The sequence below is a fragment of the Mizuhopecten yessoensis genome, unplaced genomic scaffold (assembly GCF_002113885.1).
Source record: "Mizuhopecten yessoensis strain PY_sf001 unplaced genomic scaffold, ASM211388v2 scaffold10913, whole genome shotgun sequence".
NCBI lineage: Eukaryota > Metazoa > Mollusca > Bivalvia > Pectinida > Pectinidae > Mizuhopecten > Mizuhopecten yessoensis.
The window spans coordinates 618,566-638,641 of NW_018408784.1; the positions used below are offsets into that span (position 1 = coordinate 618,566).

The 20,076-nt window shown below is 33.0% G+C and overlaps 3 protein-coding genes across 3 annotated transcripts in view; 1 reads left to right on the top strand and 2 right to left on the bottom strand.

The window, feature by feature from the left end:
• LOC110463511 (collectin-12-like) overlaps positions 1–5,940 on the top strand; it is a 10,398-nt gene extending 4,458 nt beyond the window's left edge. Inside the window, exons 3-4 of the mRNA XM_021518152.1 lie at positions 674–773; positions 5,125–5,940. Of these exons, the coding sequence (XP_021373827.1) occupies positions 674–773; positions 5,125–5,360 (336 nt within the window). The 3' untranslated portion in view covers positions 5,361–5,940. The remainder of the gene's footprint in view (positions 1–673; positions 774–5,124) is intronic.
• A 4,213-nt stretch (positions 5,941–10,153) lies between these two features.
• On the bottom strand, positions 10,154–13,797 carry LOC110463529 (perlucin-like protein). The gene is made up of 5 exons (XM_021518175.1): positions 12,876–13,797; positions 11,921–12,015; positions 11,522–11,624; positions 10,820–11,091; positions 10,154–10,422 (listed from the first exon to the last, which is right to left on the bottom strand). Exons 1-4 carry the CDS (start codon positions 12,922–12,924, stop codon positions 10,871–10,873), a joined length of 468 nt encoding a protein of 155 aa, XP_021373850.1. The 5' UTR covers positions 12,925–13,797; the 3' UTR covers positions 10,154–10,422; positions 10,820–10,870.
• Positions 13,798–14,691: 894 nt separating this feature from the next.
• LOC110463514 (perlucin-like protein) lies at positions 14,692–19,945 on the bottom strand. The gene is made up of 4 exons (XM_021518153.1): positions 19,782–19,945; positions 18,986–19,080; positions 15,765–15,867; positions 14,692–15,269 (listed from the first exon to the last, which is right to left on the bottom strand). Exons 1-4 carry the CDS (start codon positions 19,828–19,830, stop codon positions 15,055–15,057), a joined length of 462 nt encoding a protein of 153 aa, XP_021373828.1. The 5' UTR covers positions 19,831–19,945; the 3' UTR covers positions 14,692–15,054.
• Positions 19,946–20,076: the final 131 nt, after the last annotated feature.

Consider the following 20,076-nt stretch of genomic DNA (forward strand, 5'->3'; position numbering starts at 1 on the left):
CGTCACATGAAACCTTTCATATGGATGTTTGTGAGCCCATCAGCACAGGAGTTAGGGTTAAGGTCGTCAAATAGGAGAGACGGGACCGAGGACTACAGACCGCGGTGGACGAACCTTGGCATGATCACTGTATCCAGGCAGTGATTTCATACAGTGACTTATACATTGACTTTGTCAGTATTGGTGTATAGTTACCTGTGTAATGTAGTATTGGTGTATAGTTACCTGTGTAATTTCAGTATTAGTATATCTATCTGCTTTGTGTGATTCTCATGTTGCTGTTTATACTTACTTTATGTGAGAGTGAGAAAGCAAAGGTTTATACTACTTATAAATAATAACAAAACCATAGTGTATATTTTGTAAATTAAATTTTGTATATATTGTAATCCAGTCTTAGTGTCATTCTACACCACACTTGCAGTGTCAAGCTCGTCCATAGTTACAATATTCCAGGTGTGCAGAAAACGTAAGTGAGCATTACCCCTGGATTTTGGAGGATTATATAAAGTAAACAAGCGAAACTTTTATTTTTTTAAACGAAAATCGTTTACTTTTCGTCCCAAAAATAAATGAAATCATATCGTTATTCATTAAAAAAGAAAGGTTATCCTCTACGTCTGGTATCATTAAACGAATTAGCTGTTATAGCATTGTTATTTTCCTTACTTAGAACTTCTGTCTCCAACAACGGAATTGGAGCCACCTGGCAGACATTTTGACACCAGAAGAAAACGCGTGGATACACGAGAGACTTAATGGGCATAACTATCGTAAGTACATTTTACTTTAGTAATATAAAGTTATCTGTATTGTGAGAACATATACTAAAAATGATTTAAAGCTTTCTGTATTGTGATTACATTAACTAGAATAATGTATACTAACATAATATAAAGCTATCTGTATTGTGAGTACATATACTAGAATAATATAAAGCTATTTGTATTGTGAGTACATATACTAGAATTATATAAAGCTATCTGTATTGTGAATACATCTACAAGAATAATATAAAGCTATTTGTATTGTGAGTACATTTACTAGAATAATATAAAGCTATCTGTATTGTGAGTACATATACTAGAATAATATAAAGCTATTTGTATATTGAGTACATATACTAGAATAATATAAAGCTATCTGTATTGTGAATACATCTACAAGAATAATATAAAGCTATTTGTATATTGAGTACATTTACTAGAATAATATAAAGCTATCTGTATTGTGAGTACATCTACAAGAATAATATAAAGCTATTTGTATATTGAGTACATATACTAGAATAATATAAAGCTATCTGTATTGTGAATACATCTACAAGAATAATATAAAGCTATTTGTATATTGAGTACATATACTAGAATAATATAAAGCTATCTGTATTGTGAATACATCTACAAGAATAATATAAAGCTATTTGTATATTGAGTACATATACTAGAATAATATAAAGCTATCTGTATTGTGAATACATCTACAAGAATAATATAAAGCTATTTGTATTGTGAGTACATTTACTAGATGATATAAAGCTTTTTGTATTGTGAGTACATATACTAGAATAATATAAAGCTATCTGTATTGTGATTACATATACTAGAATTATATAAAGTTATCTGTATTGTGAGTACATATACTAGAATTATATAAAGTTATCTGTATTGTGATTACATATACTAGAATTATATAAAGTTATCTGTATTGTGATTACATATACTAGAACAATATAAAGCTATCTGTATTGTGATTACATATACTAGAATAATATAAAGCTATCTGTATTGTGAGTACATATACTAGAATAATATAAAGCTATCTGTATTGTGATTACATATACTAGAATAATATAAAGCTATCTGTATTGTGAGTACATATACTAGAATAATATAAAGCTATCTGTATTGTGAGTACATATACTAGAATAATATAAAGCTATCTGTATTGTGAGTACATATACTAGAATAATATAAAGCTATCTGTATTGTGAGTACATATACTAGAATAATATAAAGCTATCTGTATTGTGAGTACATATACTAGAATAATATAAAGCTATCTGTATTGTGAGTACATATACTAGAATAATATAAAGCTATCTGTATTGTGAGTACATATACTAGAATAATATAAAGCTATCTGTATTGTGAGTACATATACTAGAATAATATAAAGCTATCTGTATTGTGAGTACATATACTAGAATAATATAAAGCTATCTGTATTGTGAGTACATATACTAGAATAATATAAAGCTATCTGTATTGTGAGTACATATACTAGAATAATATAAAGCTATCTGTATTGTGAGTACATATACTAGAATAATATAAAGCTATCTGTATTGTGAGTACATATACTAGAATAATATAAAGCTATCTGTATTGTGAGTACATATACTAGAATAATATAAAGCTATCTGTATTGTGAGTACATATACTAGAATAATATAAAGCTATCTGTATTGTGAGTACATATACTAGAATAATATAAAGCTATCTGTATTGTGAGTACATATACTAGAATAATATAAAGCTATCTGTATTGTGAGTACATATACTAGAATAATATAAAGCTATCTGTATTGTGAGTACATATACTAGAATAATATAAAGCTATCTGTATTGTGAGTACATATACTAGAATAATATAAAGCTATCTGTATTGTGAGTACATATACTAGAATAATATAAAGCTATCTGTATTGTGAGTACATATACTAGAATAATATAAAGCTATCTGTATTGTGAGTACATATACTAGAATAATATAAAGCTATCTGTATTGTGAGTACATATACTAGAATAATATAAAGCTATCTGTATTGTGAGTACATATACTAGAATAATATAAAGCTATCTGTATTGTGAGTACATATACTAGAATAATATAAAGCTATCTGTATTGTGAGTACATATACTAGAATAATATAAAGCTATCTGTATTGTGAGTACATATACTAGAATAATATAAAGCTATCTGTATTGTGAGTACATATACTAGAATAATATAAAGCTATCTGTATTGTGAGTACATATACTAGAATAATATAAAGCTATCTGTATTGTGAGTACATATACTAGAATAATATAAAGCTATCTGTATTGTGAGTACATATACTAGAATAATATAAAGCTATCTGTATTGTGAGTACATATACTAGAATAATATAAAGCTATCTGTATTGTGAGTACATATACTAGAATAATATAAAGCTATCTGTATTGTGAGTACATATACTAGAATAATATAAAGCTATTTGTATTGTGAGTACATATACTAGAATAATATAAAGCTATTTGTATTGTGAGTACATATACTAGAATAATATAAAGCTATTTGTATTGTGAGTACATTTACTAGAATAATATAAAGCTATTTGTATTGTGAGTACATATACTAGAATAATATAAAGTTATCTGTATTGTGATTAAATCTACTAGAATAATATAAAAATATCTGTATTGTGAGTACATATACTAGAATAATATAAAGCTATCTGTATTGTGAGTACATATACTAGAATAATATAAAGTTATCTGTATTGTGATTAAACCTACTAGAATAATATAAAAATATCTGTATTGTGAGGACATATACTAGAATAATATAAAGCTATTTGTATTGTGAGTACATATATTAGAATGATATAAAGTTATCTGTATTGTGATTACATCTACTAGAATAATATAAAGCTATCTGTATTGTGTTAGTATACATTATTCTAGTGAATGTAATCACAATACAGATAACTTTATATTATTCTAGTAGATGAAATCAAAATACAGATAGCTCTATATTATTCTAGTAGATGTAATCACCATACAGATAACTTTATATTATTCTAGTAGATGTAAAGCTATCTGTATTGTGCTTTCATCTACTAAAATAATATGAAGCTATCTGTATTGTGCTTTCATCTACTAAAATGATATAAAGCTATTTGTATTGTGAGTACATTTACTAGATGATGTAAAGTTATCTGTATTGTGAGTACATATACTAAAATAATATAAAGTTATCTGTATTGTGAGTACATATACTAGAATAATATAAAGTTATCTGTATTGTGAGTACATATACTAGAATAATATAAAGCTATCTGTATTGTGATTTCATCTACTAAAATAATATAAAGTTATCTGTATTGTGAGTACATATACTAGAATAATATAAAGCTATTTGTTTTGTGAGTACATCTGCTAGAATAATGCGTTATCAAAGCTATGGTCATGCAAATAAAATTCAAATTCAAATTCTTAGTTATAAGTTTACACATTGAGACGGGGTTCTTAGAGGGACATTTGTTTGGTTTAGGAACAGGGTCATGTTCAACTCAATATAACATAATATGATATGATATGATATTATATAATATTATGTAATATCAGTCGTTTCCACTGACGTGTGCCAGTGCCATACTGTCTCTCTATGTATAGAAATATACATACTGATTATATTTGTACTTAGGGTAGCTCTCATATGACACCGACTGTTGCGAAACCCATACCAACAAACAAACCTAGGGTAGCGTTGATTTACATTTTGACGTGGGCGGGTGTATGGATTCAATTTACATTGAATTGTATACAGTGAGGTCTAGTTGAAGATCTTGATTGTACAGAAAAATGCTTATAATTATTTATCACATACCTGTTGAGTCTTGTTACAGTAATACAAGCAATTTTCAGACCATGAAATACAACGTTCTGTATTACACTTATTCAATACGGAATGTTGTATTTACGTACTAGCCGGAAGTACTTTTTATGGGAATCCCCTTGTCATGGCGAACTGAAAAGTTCCTGGTATTTGCAAAAAATATCAAGGTAAATAAAATCTTTGTATCGATCTCTACCAAATACGGAAGGTATGTAATAAGCGCACTCGTGAATATATATTCGTCCGCGCAATAAACTCGTGCTTTCTGATTCGTTAGAAAAACACAAGTGTGTGGTCTTGCGATGGTATATGTTAGTGTGTGTATTTACGGTATACCTGGAAATGATCGCCAAGGCAAACGTTCGTTCTTATCCCGATATGATCTGTATTTGTCTAGTGCTAATATCTTTATGTAACAATTCGATATAATTTGAGACTAAATTTTATTTTCATTTCTAGCTGAAAACTATTACATTGGAGCGACAGACTTGGAAGTCGAGGGTGTATTCCGCTGGGATAACACTGGGGATACTTTCGGGTATTCAAACTGGGAGGACGGAGAACCTAACCAGTGGCGGGGCGATCCTGAAAACTGTGTCGAAATGAAAACTCGGAGTGGTGAATGGAACGACGTCCCTTGCGACCTACCTAAGCGTTTTATTTGTAAACGTGCATCCCTCAGGAATTTACCGTAAATTTAAAAGCATTACGATGCATTTCAACTTGATAAATGTATTTTTTTGCCTTATCTTTATAAATAATGATGAACATTTTTAACATGAATTATAGTATATTTATGATATTGATATAATAAGTTTTCATAATACTCTGTTAACCACCGAATGTGTGCAACCGATAGCAAATAAACATCGAAATTATTGTAGTGTATCGCTATTTCTGATTAGACGAAATGTTGTCTGCTTGTCTCGTGACATTGCCACTATTTATTACATATAAGATGAAAAATAATTCCCCAGCCCCAAACCAGCCACAAAAGAGATATAACATTTCAAATAGAAAGAAAATATTGTTAAACATGTTGCATAGAAAATATGTATATTTTTTTTCAATAAACATGTTAACATATATTTCTTTTACACTCAAGAGAAAGCGAATCAAAATCAAAGAAAAACAAAAGTCAATAATTATTCATGGCGTATGTATATGTCAAAAACAGATGCTGTAATTGATAAAGTACAGAAGTTATACGGAAGGAGAGAAAGATCACACAAGACAAGATTAGACTCATCAGTGTAATACAGCGCTTGAAACTTTGGTAAACCGATTTGTTTTTTTTTAACTTAAATTCAAATGTTAAGGTGTGACGCTCTTATTGAAAAAAAAACCAATCACGGAACTAACCTTTGTACTATATTTGGATACCAAATTTTGACGATATATTGTTCCATTAACCTTTAACCTGTGTTGAATAATACGTCCTAGCAAAAATTAAAAACTTGGATATCAGTCAGTGAGAAAAATGTTAAGTATATGTAGCATAATCACCTTATAGAATTATATTTACATTTGCATGGCATTGTCACTAAAAAGGCTATTTGAAAGCTGTGTCGTTGATGGGACATTACATACCATGCACCACGAGACATAATTCTTAGCGTATTAATACCGGAACTACAATATATATATATAAACTAACATGACGGCTGTTGAAATATCGCTGGGGATTGTGAGACTTGACAATAAAATTGTAATTGTGTAAACAATAAGAAGAGAAAATATTAAAAAAACTACTTTTATTGACCCCGGTCTGCAATATCGTACAAAATGCACATTTATTGAAATAACCAATGCGGCAATGGAACTTAAACACTCATGCAATTTATCAGAAATATCGTCTGTTACACTTCACTGATCCACAGGGGTTCGTTTCAAATGTCTGAAATACACATATGTTATAGACCTACTGATATGAGTCACAGCACACATAAACACACACAAGGCATATGCGTATTTCAGCCATTTGTAATATAACGAACCCTTGTGCTCTGTCGCAAGATCACTCACTTCAAACGCTATCAGTATCACGGGTCTATCAGCCACGGTTTCCTCAGTTTCTGACGACATGTCAAATAACGAGGCTGCTATAGAATCTACCGACTGTAGTCAGGTTCCAATACAATCTTAACAAATTCGTTACAATTTCAAAGTACTATTTTGTAAGCCAATCAGCACGCAACAACACGCTGTTCCAACTATTGAACGAATTTGGGTGGACTGTCGATAAGGCGGGAATTTTAAAATTTAAAATATAAATTATGATAATGGGCGGATTGGTCGAGTGGTTAACACTCCGGTCTTCCAAGCAGGGGGCCGGGGTTCGATCCCTGAAGTCGCCGTACGCATGGAATATTCAGAGAAAGTGTTTTTTCTCCTTCCCACACAACTCCAACAACCCAGGTGGAGTATCAAATGGTCTGGGGTGGGTGTTGCGGTATCTGTGCTGTAGCATTCAAGTTAGGTGGCACTATACATGATACCGTTGGAAGCACGGTCCCACTACAAACAGACGCAATACATCTCCAGCACACACACAGACATACACACATAGGGAGATATTAGCCAGGTGGCATAGGACTAGTAGTTAGCGCCTGATAAGGCAGCTCCTGCGAATTCCTCAATATTGTATTGATATATATATATATATGCTAATTGTATTGACTGTATAAAATTGGATATCTATGTACTGTAAAGAGCTTTAGAGTGGCTTATGTTAGCTAGATAGGGCGTTATATCCAATGTTGTATATATATATATAAACTGTTAGTTAAAAAACAACATTAAAGGTAGAGAAAACGTAAATATAAGCAGCTGAACTGTTTACGAAAGGCGCGTAGGTGGACTGTAAACGATGTGTAATAAAAAATCTATGATTTAAGTTTACTCAAAAGATGCAGGTTGACAAAGACTATGGACATATTTTTTTTGTCGCAATAATGATATCGTATGGAAACATGCTACTCCTTTGCGCGATATGAAGGTCTATGTTTTGATAATGTGCATTAGTATACCTTTGGGTTTTGTTGTCATTACCCGAGTCCCAGATATGAAAACGTGGAATTGTTTGAATTCGGCTTAGATTTATATGATGGATGTCGTCGATGACGCAAAATACGCTTACCCTTCCGGAACACATGGGTTTATTCTCCCTGTACTTTTCATATAAATATTTTCTTTGTTTATATTTTGCCCTAGTTTTTTCGCTTTGAATTCAAACTATTGCTTTCTTGACACTTTGGAAGTCTCTTTTTAAAGTTATCTTCTTTTTAAAGGATTGAAATGATTTTCTCGTTTATTTTTAGCAGGGATACTGATCTGCACCTTGTAAATGGATATATATTTTTTCTGGTTTTCCAAACATTCTGTAGATCAAGAAAAAAGCAGTGCGAAATAGTGCTCAAAACCATCATTTGTTATTTTATATGATATATAAATATTACAACACAGCCAATATTAAAAACTTTTTATTTATACATATGAAGATCTTGTACATACCTAGGGCAACGCTTCCGAAAAGTACCAGGACAGTGAAAACAAGCATCATTGCGTTCTCCTCACAAAATCAACTGGTTGATTGTGAGAAAAAATAGACCGAAAATAGTCCACTGTTTAAGCCGTCATTTCAGAATAAGAGATACTAGGAAATAACGAAAAGCATTCATGCTATTAGAATAAAATGTGTAAATTAATTTCCGACATTTAAAATATCAATTACCTATATATCAAACCCGTCAATTTATAGAACTGCTGAATAAACTAAATGTTACATACTTTTATCAAAGCATTTGATACCTTATACTATGGGGGCACGAGTTATCTTCGAGGGTGACGACAACAGGAAGGTCATATTACACATACTTAGGTTTGTAAACACAAAGTTACACCATGTGTTTTACATTAAACATATATTCAATATAATGACTACAACATCTGGTTTTGTTGAGAGCTCTACGTCATCTATTAGTTCTGTGAATCAGCCAGTGTTGTTTATTTCTTCGTTTCACTTTATATAGTGGGTATGCCTCCAGCAAAATGTGCTAGAAACTGTGCTACATGTTTATCTTTCCTACTACGGTAAACGTCAGACACAATATGGGTTATTTATGTTATTACACACACACTCACACATACCCACACACACACACACACACACACACTCACACACANCACACACACACACACACACACACACACACACACACACACACACACACACACACCCACCCACACACACACACACACACACACACACTCCCTCCCTCACACACTCACACACACCAAACCACACATGTGACATCATCTTTATCATTTGGTGATAGATACAGTAAGCCAAGATGAATTATACCGCATCATGCAGTTCTTTCGTCCATACAGTAGGTTTATCTTGACCATACATTGATAAATGCACCGGTCCCATCCACATTGATATGTTGAGTACGTTGAGCGTATTACCCATGGACAATAGGCCGGAATCGATTTTTGGTAACAGTTTTACGAAAAATTATATTCTTACTTGGAGGGATTTCCCCTTGTGTGGGTAGCACGTTGCAAATTATTTGTAAGTGGCCCGGAGTCCGAAAGCTATTTATATTAAAAAAAACTCATCAAATCGAGTACCGTGAGATTGTGTAGTAGAGTGAATAAACAGTGGATCACTCTACAAACACATTTGTGTTGTCTACGATCAAAGATAAGTGTGAAAAACGAAGACAAACGAAGTGTCTTTGAACGACAGAATGACGGAACGACAGAACGACAGAACGACAGAATGACGGAATGGGTCAGCCCATGATGAATCAGTGAGTGAAAAGAGGTCGAAAATGGAAAACTCGAAAAAAGGAGACCGTAAACAGGTGAATAATGCTACAATGTTGTTATAGAGAACTGTTTTAACGTATTTTATTGGAAAACAAATTCAACCATAACCTCAGCGTTATCCATCTAAATAGTGACTAGTTCTATAATTATCCTATGGCTCCATATCTTTATTAAGACATTGCGAAAATCCTCTTAGTACAGAATTGTAAAACTAGAATAAAGTAATGTTTCGACATTTGTTATCAAGGGCACATGTGGAGAAAATTGCAAATATGTTATGATTATTAGGAAGTATATTATAAGGCATATATGATGTGCCTAAATAGGGAGATAACACAGCATTTTGATAAAGAAGGTATCATTATAATTTATACCATTGTCAGGATCGATTATAGAATGAATACAACAATTACAGTGCCTCTGAAAATATATAATATTCTATCACTTCGAGTACATTCAAAATTTATTATATATATATTTTTTACTCGTGTTGGTGAAAATAAAGTGAGTTTTCAACTAAGCGGGAAAGCATGTTTAAAGAGGAAGAAAAACAAATCAATGATTAAATGTGACACATGTATTTGAACATGTTAAGCTTACAAAATCATTGATTGATTCAAATGCTTATTAGGAAGGAAAGAAAATATACATATCAAAGTAAATCAGCGTTTTTTATTAATAAAAATATTTAAGAGAAACAGTACAGCACTTGAAAATGTAGTTTACTATGACATAAAAGAAAAAAAGAATTGCTTATACATAACAATTGAAATGAAGTCTTCTGATAGGAAAATATCAGAGAAATTATCTTTCGTACTACATTCAGATACCAAAGTGTGACGTCATATTGCTCTGTTAATCATCGTCCACTATGGAACACTACGCAATAGTCAAATAGACAAGGGCTGGAATGAGTCGTCTAGGCTACATTCGCGTATCCCGGTTGGAACGGTACGTGTGGCGCAGAAATTTTCCACGATAAACGAACACACTTGGACCGTTCTATAAGCAGAGCTAAGAATCCACAGTTTCGGAGAATAAAAAACAATTGTATCAAGAATATTATGCCCTTCTCTTATGCGTCCACTAAATTACATAACGTATCTTAAAAATTACATGTGACTTGACATTGTTTAAGAAAGAAATAACGCAAATTGGCAATAGTCAGCATTTTAGTTTCGGTCATGTACTTCTGGACCCCTCATTCTACACGTACCAAATTTTCCTGAGGTCAGCCTCGGTCCAAATCTGTACTTGTCGTTTTCTTTACAGGTTCAACCGGTTCAACCGTTTCAACCGGATACGCGAATGTAGCCCAAATAATGTTATATAACTCTGTCTACGACCGGATGAGAACGTCTGTCACGGACTACAACTCTATCCTACAAACGAAGCGTTGGCTCTCGGAACACGGTATGTCGTTCCATTGTCCGTTGCGAGTGCTTATTTCCGTACAGTCTTCATCACCTGTCGAACTGGGTTCGCCGTCCCACCAGTTGGTATAGTAGTTGTCGACAGGCATGTTTTTCTGTTCCCAAACGAACACTCCCTCATGTCCTGCATCTGTGGCTCCAATATGATAAAAATGTACTGGGGAAAGAAGAAAACAAATAAGGTGAAGCTTAGAGGAAAACATTATTTAAGAACAATATTTCTAACACGAATTCTGTTACAAAAATTACATGTTTCGTCTATGTTTATTTCTAACTATGAAACATAATCTAAAAAAGATTGACTGTACAGTTATTTTACTTACTTGTAAATGATAAGTCATTATCATTAATACGTAACACTTATTTTTATTTATATGAGGTAAACTACTGTTTATAAGCGATAATGACCTTTTAAACGTATTATACATCGACATTGGACTTTCCTATGTACAANTAAAAAAACTTTTTTAAAAAAAAAAAAAAAAAAAAAAAAAAGAAAATCCATTTGCATTGTTATTTAAAAAAATTTATATTACATGATAATTGATCTCTGTCACAGACTGATGTCTTTCAAAATGTTTACTTACTGTACTGGTAAGTGTTCAATCTTTCCTTCACAAAATAATTTTCTTCTGCAGAAAGAATATACACAAGGGTTGCATTGACACCAGGCATGCTGTGACAAAAATACTGTAGAACAAAAGAAACGTAATAAATAAACGATTATTCAAAATGAAATTAACGAAGTGTTATTGTAGGATTTAGTAAAACTTGATTTAAGCATACATATGTATTTTTTTTTATATATAGTTGAAAATTGTTAAAAGACCGCCATATTGACCAGGATTCGAATCCTACACCTCAGATCCGCAGATAGTTATTGTATATTGTTATATGTGATTTACATATGTGATTATACAATCTCCAATTGGATGTTTAATGTAGGTATAAATAGTATTTGGTTGTATAGTCTTAATTAAAATTACCTTGGCATTAATCCAGGTAAGTTCATGTGTACTGAAAAAGAAACAACTGTTTCTAAGTCGTTTCCACTCCTCATTTGGACATTCACTGCCTAAGCCTACAAACACAAAAAAAACATGTATTTAAACATGATCACAAATCATTCTATTTCATGTTTTAACAATGCAAAACTGCAGCACTATGTATTTAAAAAAAACTTCTGTTCTAAATATTTATTTTCATTATGAACACGTACAAACCGACAATAGAATATTTCGTGAACCAGTCCATATATACAAACATGTTATTTCTTTTGGATTGCGTCCTGTATGTGTATTCATGAACATGTCATTTCAAACTGAAACGTTATGTTCCAAAGAGAAATCCCCATAGTAAAGACGGTAAAAAGGGAGTTGATGGCTCACAACAGTAATACGTTCGTATCGCCTGAATGCTTAATACCTAGGACTTTTTTTCTGAGATGAGATAGGGCTATTTACAAATGTTGTTAAGTGATAATTTTTTTTTATCTAAATCGTTGAAACGACTTTCACTTGAATTTGGAGTATTCTTCAGGTAACAACTTTGTGAATATATTCAGGAAAATTATTATGAAGTATAACTGATTATTTCCCTAACATGCCTGTACTGGAAGTTAAAGTTGTAAAGGAATCATATTTCTCAAATCAAAATGTTTCATTTTGTTATACAATAGTTGTCTGTTTGAAGACGTCTTCTTATGATAACAAAAGTAGAAAGGATTTTCTTGCTTATCTTTGGAAGGGATATTGTTTTTCATTATTCAAGTCGAAATATTTTGTCTGGTCTTTCAAATATTGTGTAGAACAGGAAAAAGCAGGGTGACATGTTGGTTAATTTCATTTCTTCTTTTACATGAGATAATGATGTAACGACACTTGCTGGCAATAATCAAAATCAATTATGTGCATATTATACAGAAGATTGAAGTGTACTTACCGAGTGCAATGGTGCTACAAAGTACCAGGGCAGTGATGCCATGCATCATGGCGTCCTCTGCACAAAATCAGCAGGTCGGTTGTGAGATAAATTAGACAGAATTTAGGTCACTGCTTCAGTCGTTATTTGCGAAATAGAGATAATTTGAAGTGCTGGCGAGAATACTTCGTGTTATTTGACTGGAATGTGTAAACTAATTTCCAACATCTAACCTACCAATTACTTATGTATCAGAGCCGTCAATTTACAGGGCTGCTGAATGTACCACGGCGAGTTGTCCTCGCGAGTAACGATAGCAGGAGGGTCCGATTACACATGACTAGCTCTTTAAAAACAAATTTACACCATGTGTTTCAGATTTAATAGACATTTAGAAATGACTACTACAATATCGTTTTATAAGGGTTCACATCATTTGTTTAGTCAGCCAAGGTTGTTCATTTCTTCGTTTCAATAAATATTAGTTCATATAGTACGTATTCCTTTAATCGAAAATTAAATATAAACTTTGTAAATTAAAGAAAATATGAAACAAGTTATTTTAACTGACATCAATCACTCGTTTTGGACCGGATGAAAGCGGGTCTTTGGAGGAAGCCGGAATACTCAGAGAAAACCGACGTGGTCGGGCAGGTGACCCTATACCTTTTCACATCCGATCGGGGAATCAAACACGCCCGCTTTTGTGAAAGACATGTGCTATTCACTGTGCCACCCTGTCACCCTCCAATACAATGCGAGGAACTGTTCTGCATGCTGTTCTATACAATTCATAAAATTATTGTTCTGCCATTCTACGAAATTATTTTATGTATATGCATTAGAACTTAGTTATTTCAATATGATTTAGTGGGTACTATATCTGCTGTCAGTATCGTATATCTAACGTAACGAAACGGACATTGTAAAAGTACTTAGTGCTTGTTTCCGAATCGTTGTTGATTATATATTGAAAATATAATGTATTGTATATTACCAGAAATAAATACAGTTTAAACTAAAATACAACGCCAGGTATTTTTACCTTAGCACAACTTTTTGACAAAGAAAAATGTACCAGATTTATTGTACTCCTCCATATCAATACAGTATTATGGCAAACTAAGGATTTGCCATCCTCGATACTCCAGGCGTTACGCTCACTTACGCTGTGTGCAGTACTGATATACGTCATAGCAAAATCAAAGTCTCAGTGTGCGTCACCTTGTGGACGAAACAAGAAAACTAGTTCTAAATAATCTCGCGATCGTGTAACGGTAAAACATACTTGCTTTGAAGTCTGGTGTCGCTCCTCTGTAATATTCAAAGGACAAGTATCAGCCTAGCGATTGGTCAGGATTATTTTTACGTACGACCAATCAAACAGCTGTCTTCGTGCCTTCAATGTTGCTATGACATATCTCAGGAGTGCAGATAGCGGAAGTGAGCGTAGCACCTTGAGAATTGAGGATGTGGATTTACCAGTGAAAGACGTATGGTTCGTTTCTGAATCATAAAGTATTAATCATTGTCATATACCACTGTAAGGATCGATATTTACATCATCTCGGAAATTGTCTGATGTCTGTTTATTCCTCTAACTTCATCAGGGACAAAGGTGCACAAATCAATAATTAAGTCCTCAAAATGAAGTTCTTCTTGCTTTTTCTTCTTATGAATACACAGATTTTGACCGATTTTACTCAAAATCCGTATCATTTTCTTCCTTTGTAACGTCCGCCGTTTTAATAAGAACTTGTTACATATGTCATATGTAAAGTCTACAAAATACCGTTTTTATCCTAATAAGGAAGGAGTAAAAATACACACAACGTGATTCTGAAGCAGTTGTTTTTATTAAAACAAATTATTATGAGAAAAGATGACTGATCAATTAAAGACAGTATTTGAAAATGTAGTTAGCAATGACATGACAAAAATATTGCTGATAGATTAGAAATAGAAATGTATCGCTCTGATTAAAAACAAATATATTTTCAATAGAATTACCCTTCGTATTATACTTGTACGCAAACATTTGACGACATCATATTGTTCGATTAACATTTAAACATAATGTAACTAACGTTCTAGCTCAAATATGAACTTCGAAATCAGTCAATGAGAACAAGTGTAATTATAAGTAGTATATAAACGTATTGTAGTTTCGCTACGACCGGATGGGAACGTCTGTCCCGGACTACAACTCCATCCTACAAACAAAGCGCTGACTCTCGGAACACGGAATGTCGTTCCATGTTCCCGTGCCAGGATTCATTTCCGTACAGTCTTCGTTACCGGCTTGGTTAGGTTCATCAGTCGACCAGTTAGTGTAAGTTAAGGACATGCTGGTCCTATCCCAAGAGAACACTCCCTCATGTCCCGTATCTGTTGCTCCAATGTGAAAGAAATGCTCTGTGGAATGACAGATAGTAAAAAATATTCAAATAAGTATTGACCTGCAATTTTTAAGTGTTCACAGCGGTATGGACATTGAAAAATGCTGTTCAATGCATATATTTTCGTCAGAATTTTTATAGTTATTATCGATCTAAATATATGTATCCCAATATGGTATCAGCCATCACTAAAATGTTTGTTTTTAACGATTGTCTCATGTAAATCTAGGCGAGAGGAGAAGACTCAGAATGACGTTGACTCAATTGCGCTCATAGCCTATGAACGATTTTTTTCTTGAAATGCTTATGGAGGAACATGCAGTCGAAACGTTAATACAAAAATGTGAAGAGGTTTATGAACAGTGGATCTCATTTTGGGTCACAGGAAATACGTGCATAATGTCTATATTCCTCTCCAAGTTCACCTGGTGAACTATTAAACATAATGTAGACAGATTGATGATTGAGTTAATAATATTAAAAACAGACAGTTAATTACAATTCTACTTACCATAATTGTAGGTGTTTAATCTATCCTTAACGAAATCGTTTTCCGTCTCGGATAGGATATACACTAGGTATGCATCAACACCAGATATTCTGTGACAAAAGTCCTGCAGAAAAAAAGAAAATGTATATATAAAAGATATACACCATGCAAACTATTACAAAAATCCTGCAGAAGAAAAGACATTGTATACATAAACGATATGCACCAGACATACTATGACAAAAGAAATGAACAAAGAGTTACACGTTAAGATATATTAAAAATTGATGCCTAGATATATAGACATTTTTGTGATGTTTTGTTTGTAGAAAGAAATTTCTAGAAATCATTCGTATTGGAATGTCTTTTTTATGGAATAGTGTATAAAAAGCCTCAATACACATTTACAAAATAATTAACATCCAAAAAAAAAAAATCGAGGAAAAACAATGTGACCTTGAAGGAAAACACTTTTTTTCACCACACGTGAACCCGTCATTAGGTATCGTGTCTAACGGAGGATATAATTTATGTTACCACTAATACAAGATTCATTGAACGAGACATGTTTGCTATTCGTTAATTGGAGATTATTTTCATTACATTGACGTTTTAATATTTTTGCTAGAGACTTTTTTAAGACGTAGATTTTGTTATCTTGTCAGAAAGTATTGATACCCCGAATAATGAACATTTTACAGCATACCTTAGGAAACTAAATCATAAATATTGAACTCTTTACTTTACATGGGACTAGTTGGCACTTAGTGCCTCTGTAGGGATTTGTATCACCATAAGATTAAGAATATATTACATATTTGATAGACAATTTCGACATCGCTGTGATTATGAAATTTCCAACTTGAAGTGTAACAACATGTCAACCTTTTTGGAAAAATGATAATAAGAAATGAAGAATATTTTTCAAGTTTTTGAATAATAACTAAAACACCTAAAGGTCAATAAGGACCCCAGTCATGTGCCTTAACACCGTCCCCCTTGTTGTTGTAAGTAACAGTTACCTTGACCTTAACATATAAAACCAAACTTCAACATAACAGAGTGTATCACTATGTCAAATTTAGGTATTCTAAAAACTATAATGCACTCCGTATCAATCAAACTGGTGTAACGTTATAACTACAGTAGTCACAGTACTTTGTACCACAATGCTATCTGTGTTCATCAACCTGGTGTAAAGTTATAGGTACAGTAGTCACAGTACTGTGTACCACAATGATATCTGCGTTCATCAAACTGGTGTAATGTCTTAGCTACATTAGTCACAGTACTGTGTACCACAATGATATCTGTGTTCATCAAACTGGTGTAATGTTATAACTACAGTAGTCACAGTTTATACCACAATGATATCTGTGTTCATCAAACAGGTATACGGTTATAGCTACAGTAGTCACAGTACTGTGTACCACAATGATATCTGTGTTCATCAAACTGGTGTAATGTTATAACTACAGTAGTCACAGTACTGTGTATCACAATGATATCTGTGTTCATCAAACTGGTGTAATGTTATAACTACAGTAGTCACAGTTTATACCGCAATGATATCTGTGTTCATCAAACAGGTATACAATGATAGCTACAGTAATCACAGCACTGTATACCACAATGATATCTGTGTTAATCAAACATGTATAAAGTTATAGGTACAGTAGTAACAGTACTGTGTACCACAATGATATCTGTGTTCATCAAACAGGTATACAATGATAGCTACAGTAATCACAGTACTGTATACCACAATGATATCTGTGTTAATCAAACATGTATAAAGTTATAGGTACAGTAGTCACAGTACTGTGTACCACAATGATATCTGTGTTCATCAAACTGGTGTTACGTTATCGCTACAGTAGTCACAGTACTGTGTACCACAATTATATCTGTGTTCATCAAACTGGTGTTAGGTTATAGCTACCGTAGTCACAGTGCTGTGTACCACAATGATATCTGTGTTCATCAAACTGGTATAAAGTTATAACTATCGTAGTCACAGGACTGTGTACCACAATGATATCTGTGTCAATCAAACTGGTGTAATGTTATAACTACAGTAGTCACAGTACTGTGTACCACAATGAAATCTGTGTTCATCAAACTGGTGTAATGTTATAACTACAGTAGTCACAGCACTGTGTACCACAATGATATCTGTGTTCATCAAACTGGTCTAAAGTTATAACTATCCTAGTCACAGGACTGTGTACCACAATGATATCTGTGTCAATCAAACTGGTGTAATGTTATAACTACAGTAGTCACAGTACTGTGTACCACAATTATATCTGTGTTCATCAAACTGGTGTTAGGTTATAGCTACCGTAGTCACAGTGCTGTGTACCACAATGATATCTGTGTTCATCAAACTGGTATAAAGTTATAACTATCGTAGTCACAGGACTGTGTACCACAATGATATCTGTGTTCATCAAACTGGTATAAAGTTATAACTATCGTAGTCACAGGACTGTGTACCACAATGATATCTGTGTCAATCAAACTGGTGTAATGTTATAACTACAGTAGTCACAGTACTGTGTATCACAATGATATCTGTGTTCATCAAACTGGTGTAACGTGATAGGTACAGTAGTCACCGTACTGTGTACCACAATGATATCTGTGTTCATCAAACTGGTGTTAGGTTATAGCTACCGTAGTCACAGTGCTGTGTACCACAATGATATCTGTGTTCATCAAACAGGTATACAATGATAGCTACAGAAATCACAGTACTGTATACCACAATGATATCTGTGTTAATCAAACATGTATAAAGTTATAGGTACAGTAGTAACAGTACTGTGTACCACAATGATATCTGTGTTCATCAAACTGGTATAAAGTTATAACTATCGTAGTCACAGGACTGTGTACCACAATGATATCTGTGTCAATCAAACTGGTGTAATGTTATAACTACAGTAGTCACAGTACTGTGTACCACAATGGTATCTGTGTTCATCAAACTGGTGTAATGTTATAACTACAGTAGTCACAGTACTGTGTATCACAATGATATCTGTGTTCATCAAACTGGTGTAAAGTTATAGCTACCGTAGTCACAGTACTGTGTACCACAATGCTATCTTTATTCACCAATCTATGCGTAAGATAGGTAATTGAGTAGGAAAAATATGTCAGAAATAACAGCTACTTCATGTGTGAGACATTATGTTGACAATAAAAGAATTTTAAATAGTTTTAGCAAAACGTACCCGGGCACTAGTCCACGATCGTTCCTCGGTACTGAAAAAGAAACAACTGTTTTCGAGTCGCTTCCACTCCTCATCTGGACATTCATTACATAAGCCTGCAAAGACATAAAAAAATGATTATGAAATATTATGAACCAGTTTTTGTCTACAAACAAATTATTTTAGGTTTATCTTTACGTACAATAAAACATTGTTACACTGACACCATTTGTCAAGTGAAATGTTGGCGTTATAAAGGGGTTTGGCGATAAATTGAGTGAACTATATAAAGGAATTCTTTAAGAAAACAAGTGAAAAGGGGCATAGAAATATGTTGCCGGCAAACAAGGTTGGAAATTAAACGAGGAGCATCATATCAAGGGTTTAGTCTAAATAGATAGAGAGGAAGAACACACATATACATTATTACAATTATCCTGGTCAGCAGGGGTACATTTTTGTTAAATTCATCACAATCTCTTTTAATGAAGAATCCCTGAAAAAAAAGGCGGGGTCTGAATTTTACTATTACGAAACCCCATTAACATACACAATGTCTGACCATTAAACTAATGTACATGTAAGTTTGCATAATTAATGTAATTGATAAAATACCAAATCCAATAAATAAATCATGTTCTAATGTTTATGCTAAAACAAAATCTGTCAGGGATGCTTTCGTCTCAAAGTTGATTTTGTGGAGAAAAAAGCCAGTGAAATGGTTTGAAACTGTAACTTTTACTGGAGATAAAGATATATCAACATGTGTCATCACTAATTAACCATCAAAATTTAAAGAAGATTGAAGTGTACATACCGAGTGCTATGGTGCTACAAAGTACTAGGGCAGTGGTGACATGCATCATGGCGTCCTCCGCACAAAATCAGCAGGTCGGTTGTGAGATAAAATGGACAGAATATATAGCCCTTTGTTTAAGCAATCAAATGAGAAATAGAGACAATTTGAAACAATGGGGAGAATACGTAGTGCTATTTGGCTGGAATGTAGGATATGACTTCCGACATTTAACCTACCAATTACTTTTATATGAGCGTCGGCTATTTACGAAGCTACATTTTAAATGCATTTAAATACATTATACTTTGTATCA

Excerpts from the sequence above, each read along its gene's own strand:
- LOC110463514 (XM_021518153.1), bottom strand. The coding sequence starts at position 19,830 with ATGATGCATGTCACCACTGCCCTAGTACTTTGTAGCACCATAGCACTC. Across the intron at positions 19,081-19,781 it reads TTGTAGCACCATAGCACTCG|GCTTATGTAATGAATGTCCA; the intron begins GTATGTACACTT and ends ATGTCTTTGCAG. Across the intron at positions 15,270-15,764 it reads ATTAAACACCTACAATTATG|AGCATTTCTTTCACATTGGA; the intron begins GTAAGTAGAATT and ends GTCATTCCACAG.
- LOC110463529 (XM_021518175.1), bottom strand. The coding sequence starts at position 12,924 with ATGATGCATGGCATCACTGCCCTGGTACTTTGTAGCACCATTGCACTC. Across the intron at positions 12,016-12,875 it reads TTGTAGCACCATTGCACTCG|GCTTAGGCAGTGAATGTCCA; the intron begins GTAAGTACACTT and ends TTGTGTTTGTAG. Across the intron at positions 11,625-11,920 it reads TTACCTGGATTAATGCCAAG|TATTTTTGTCACAGCATGCC; the intron begins GTAATTTTAATT and ends TTTGTTCTACAG.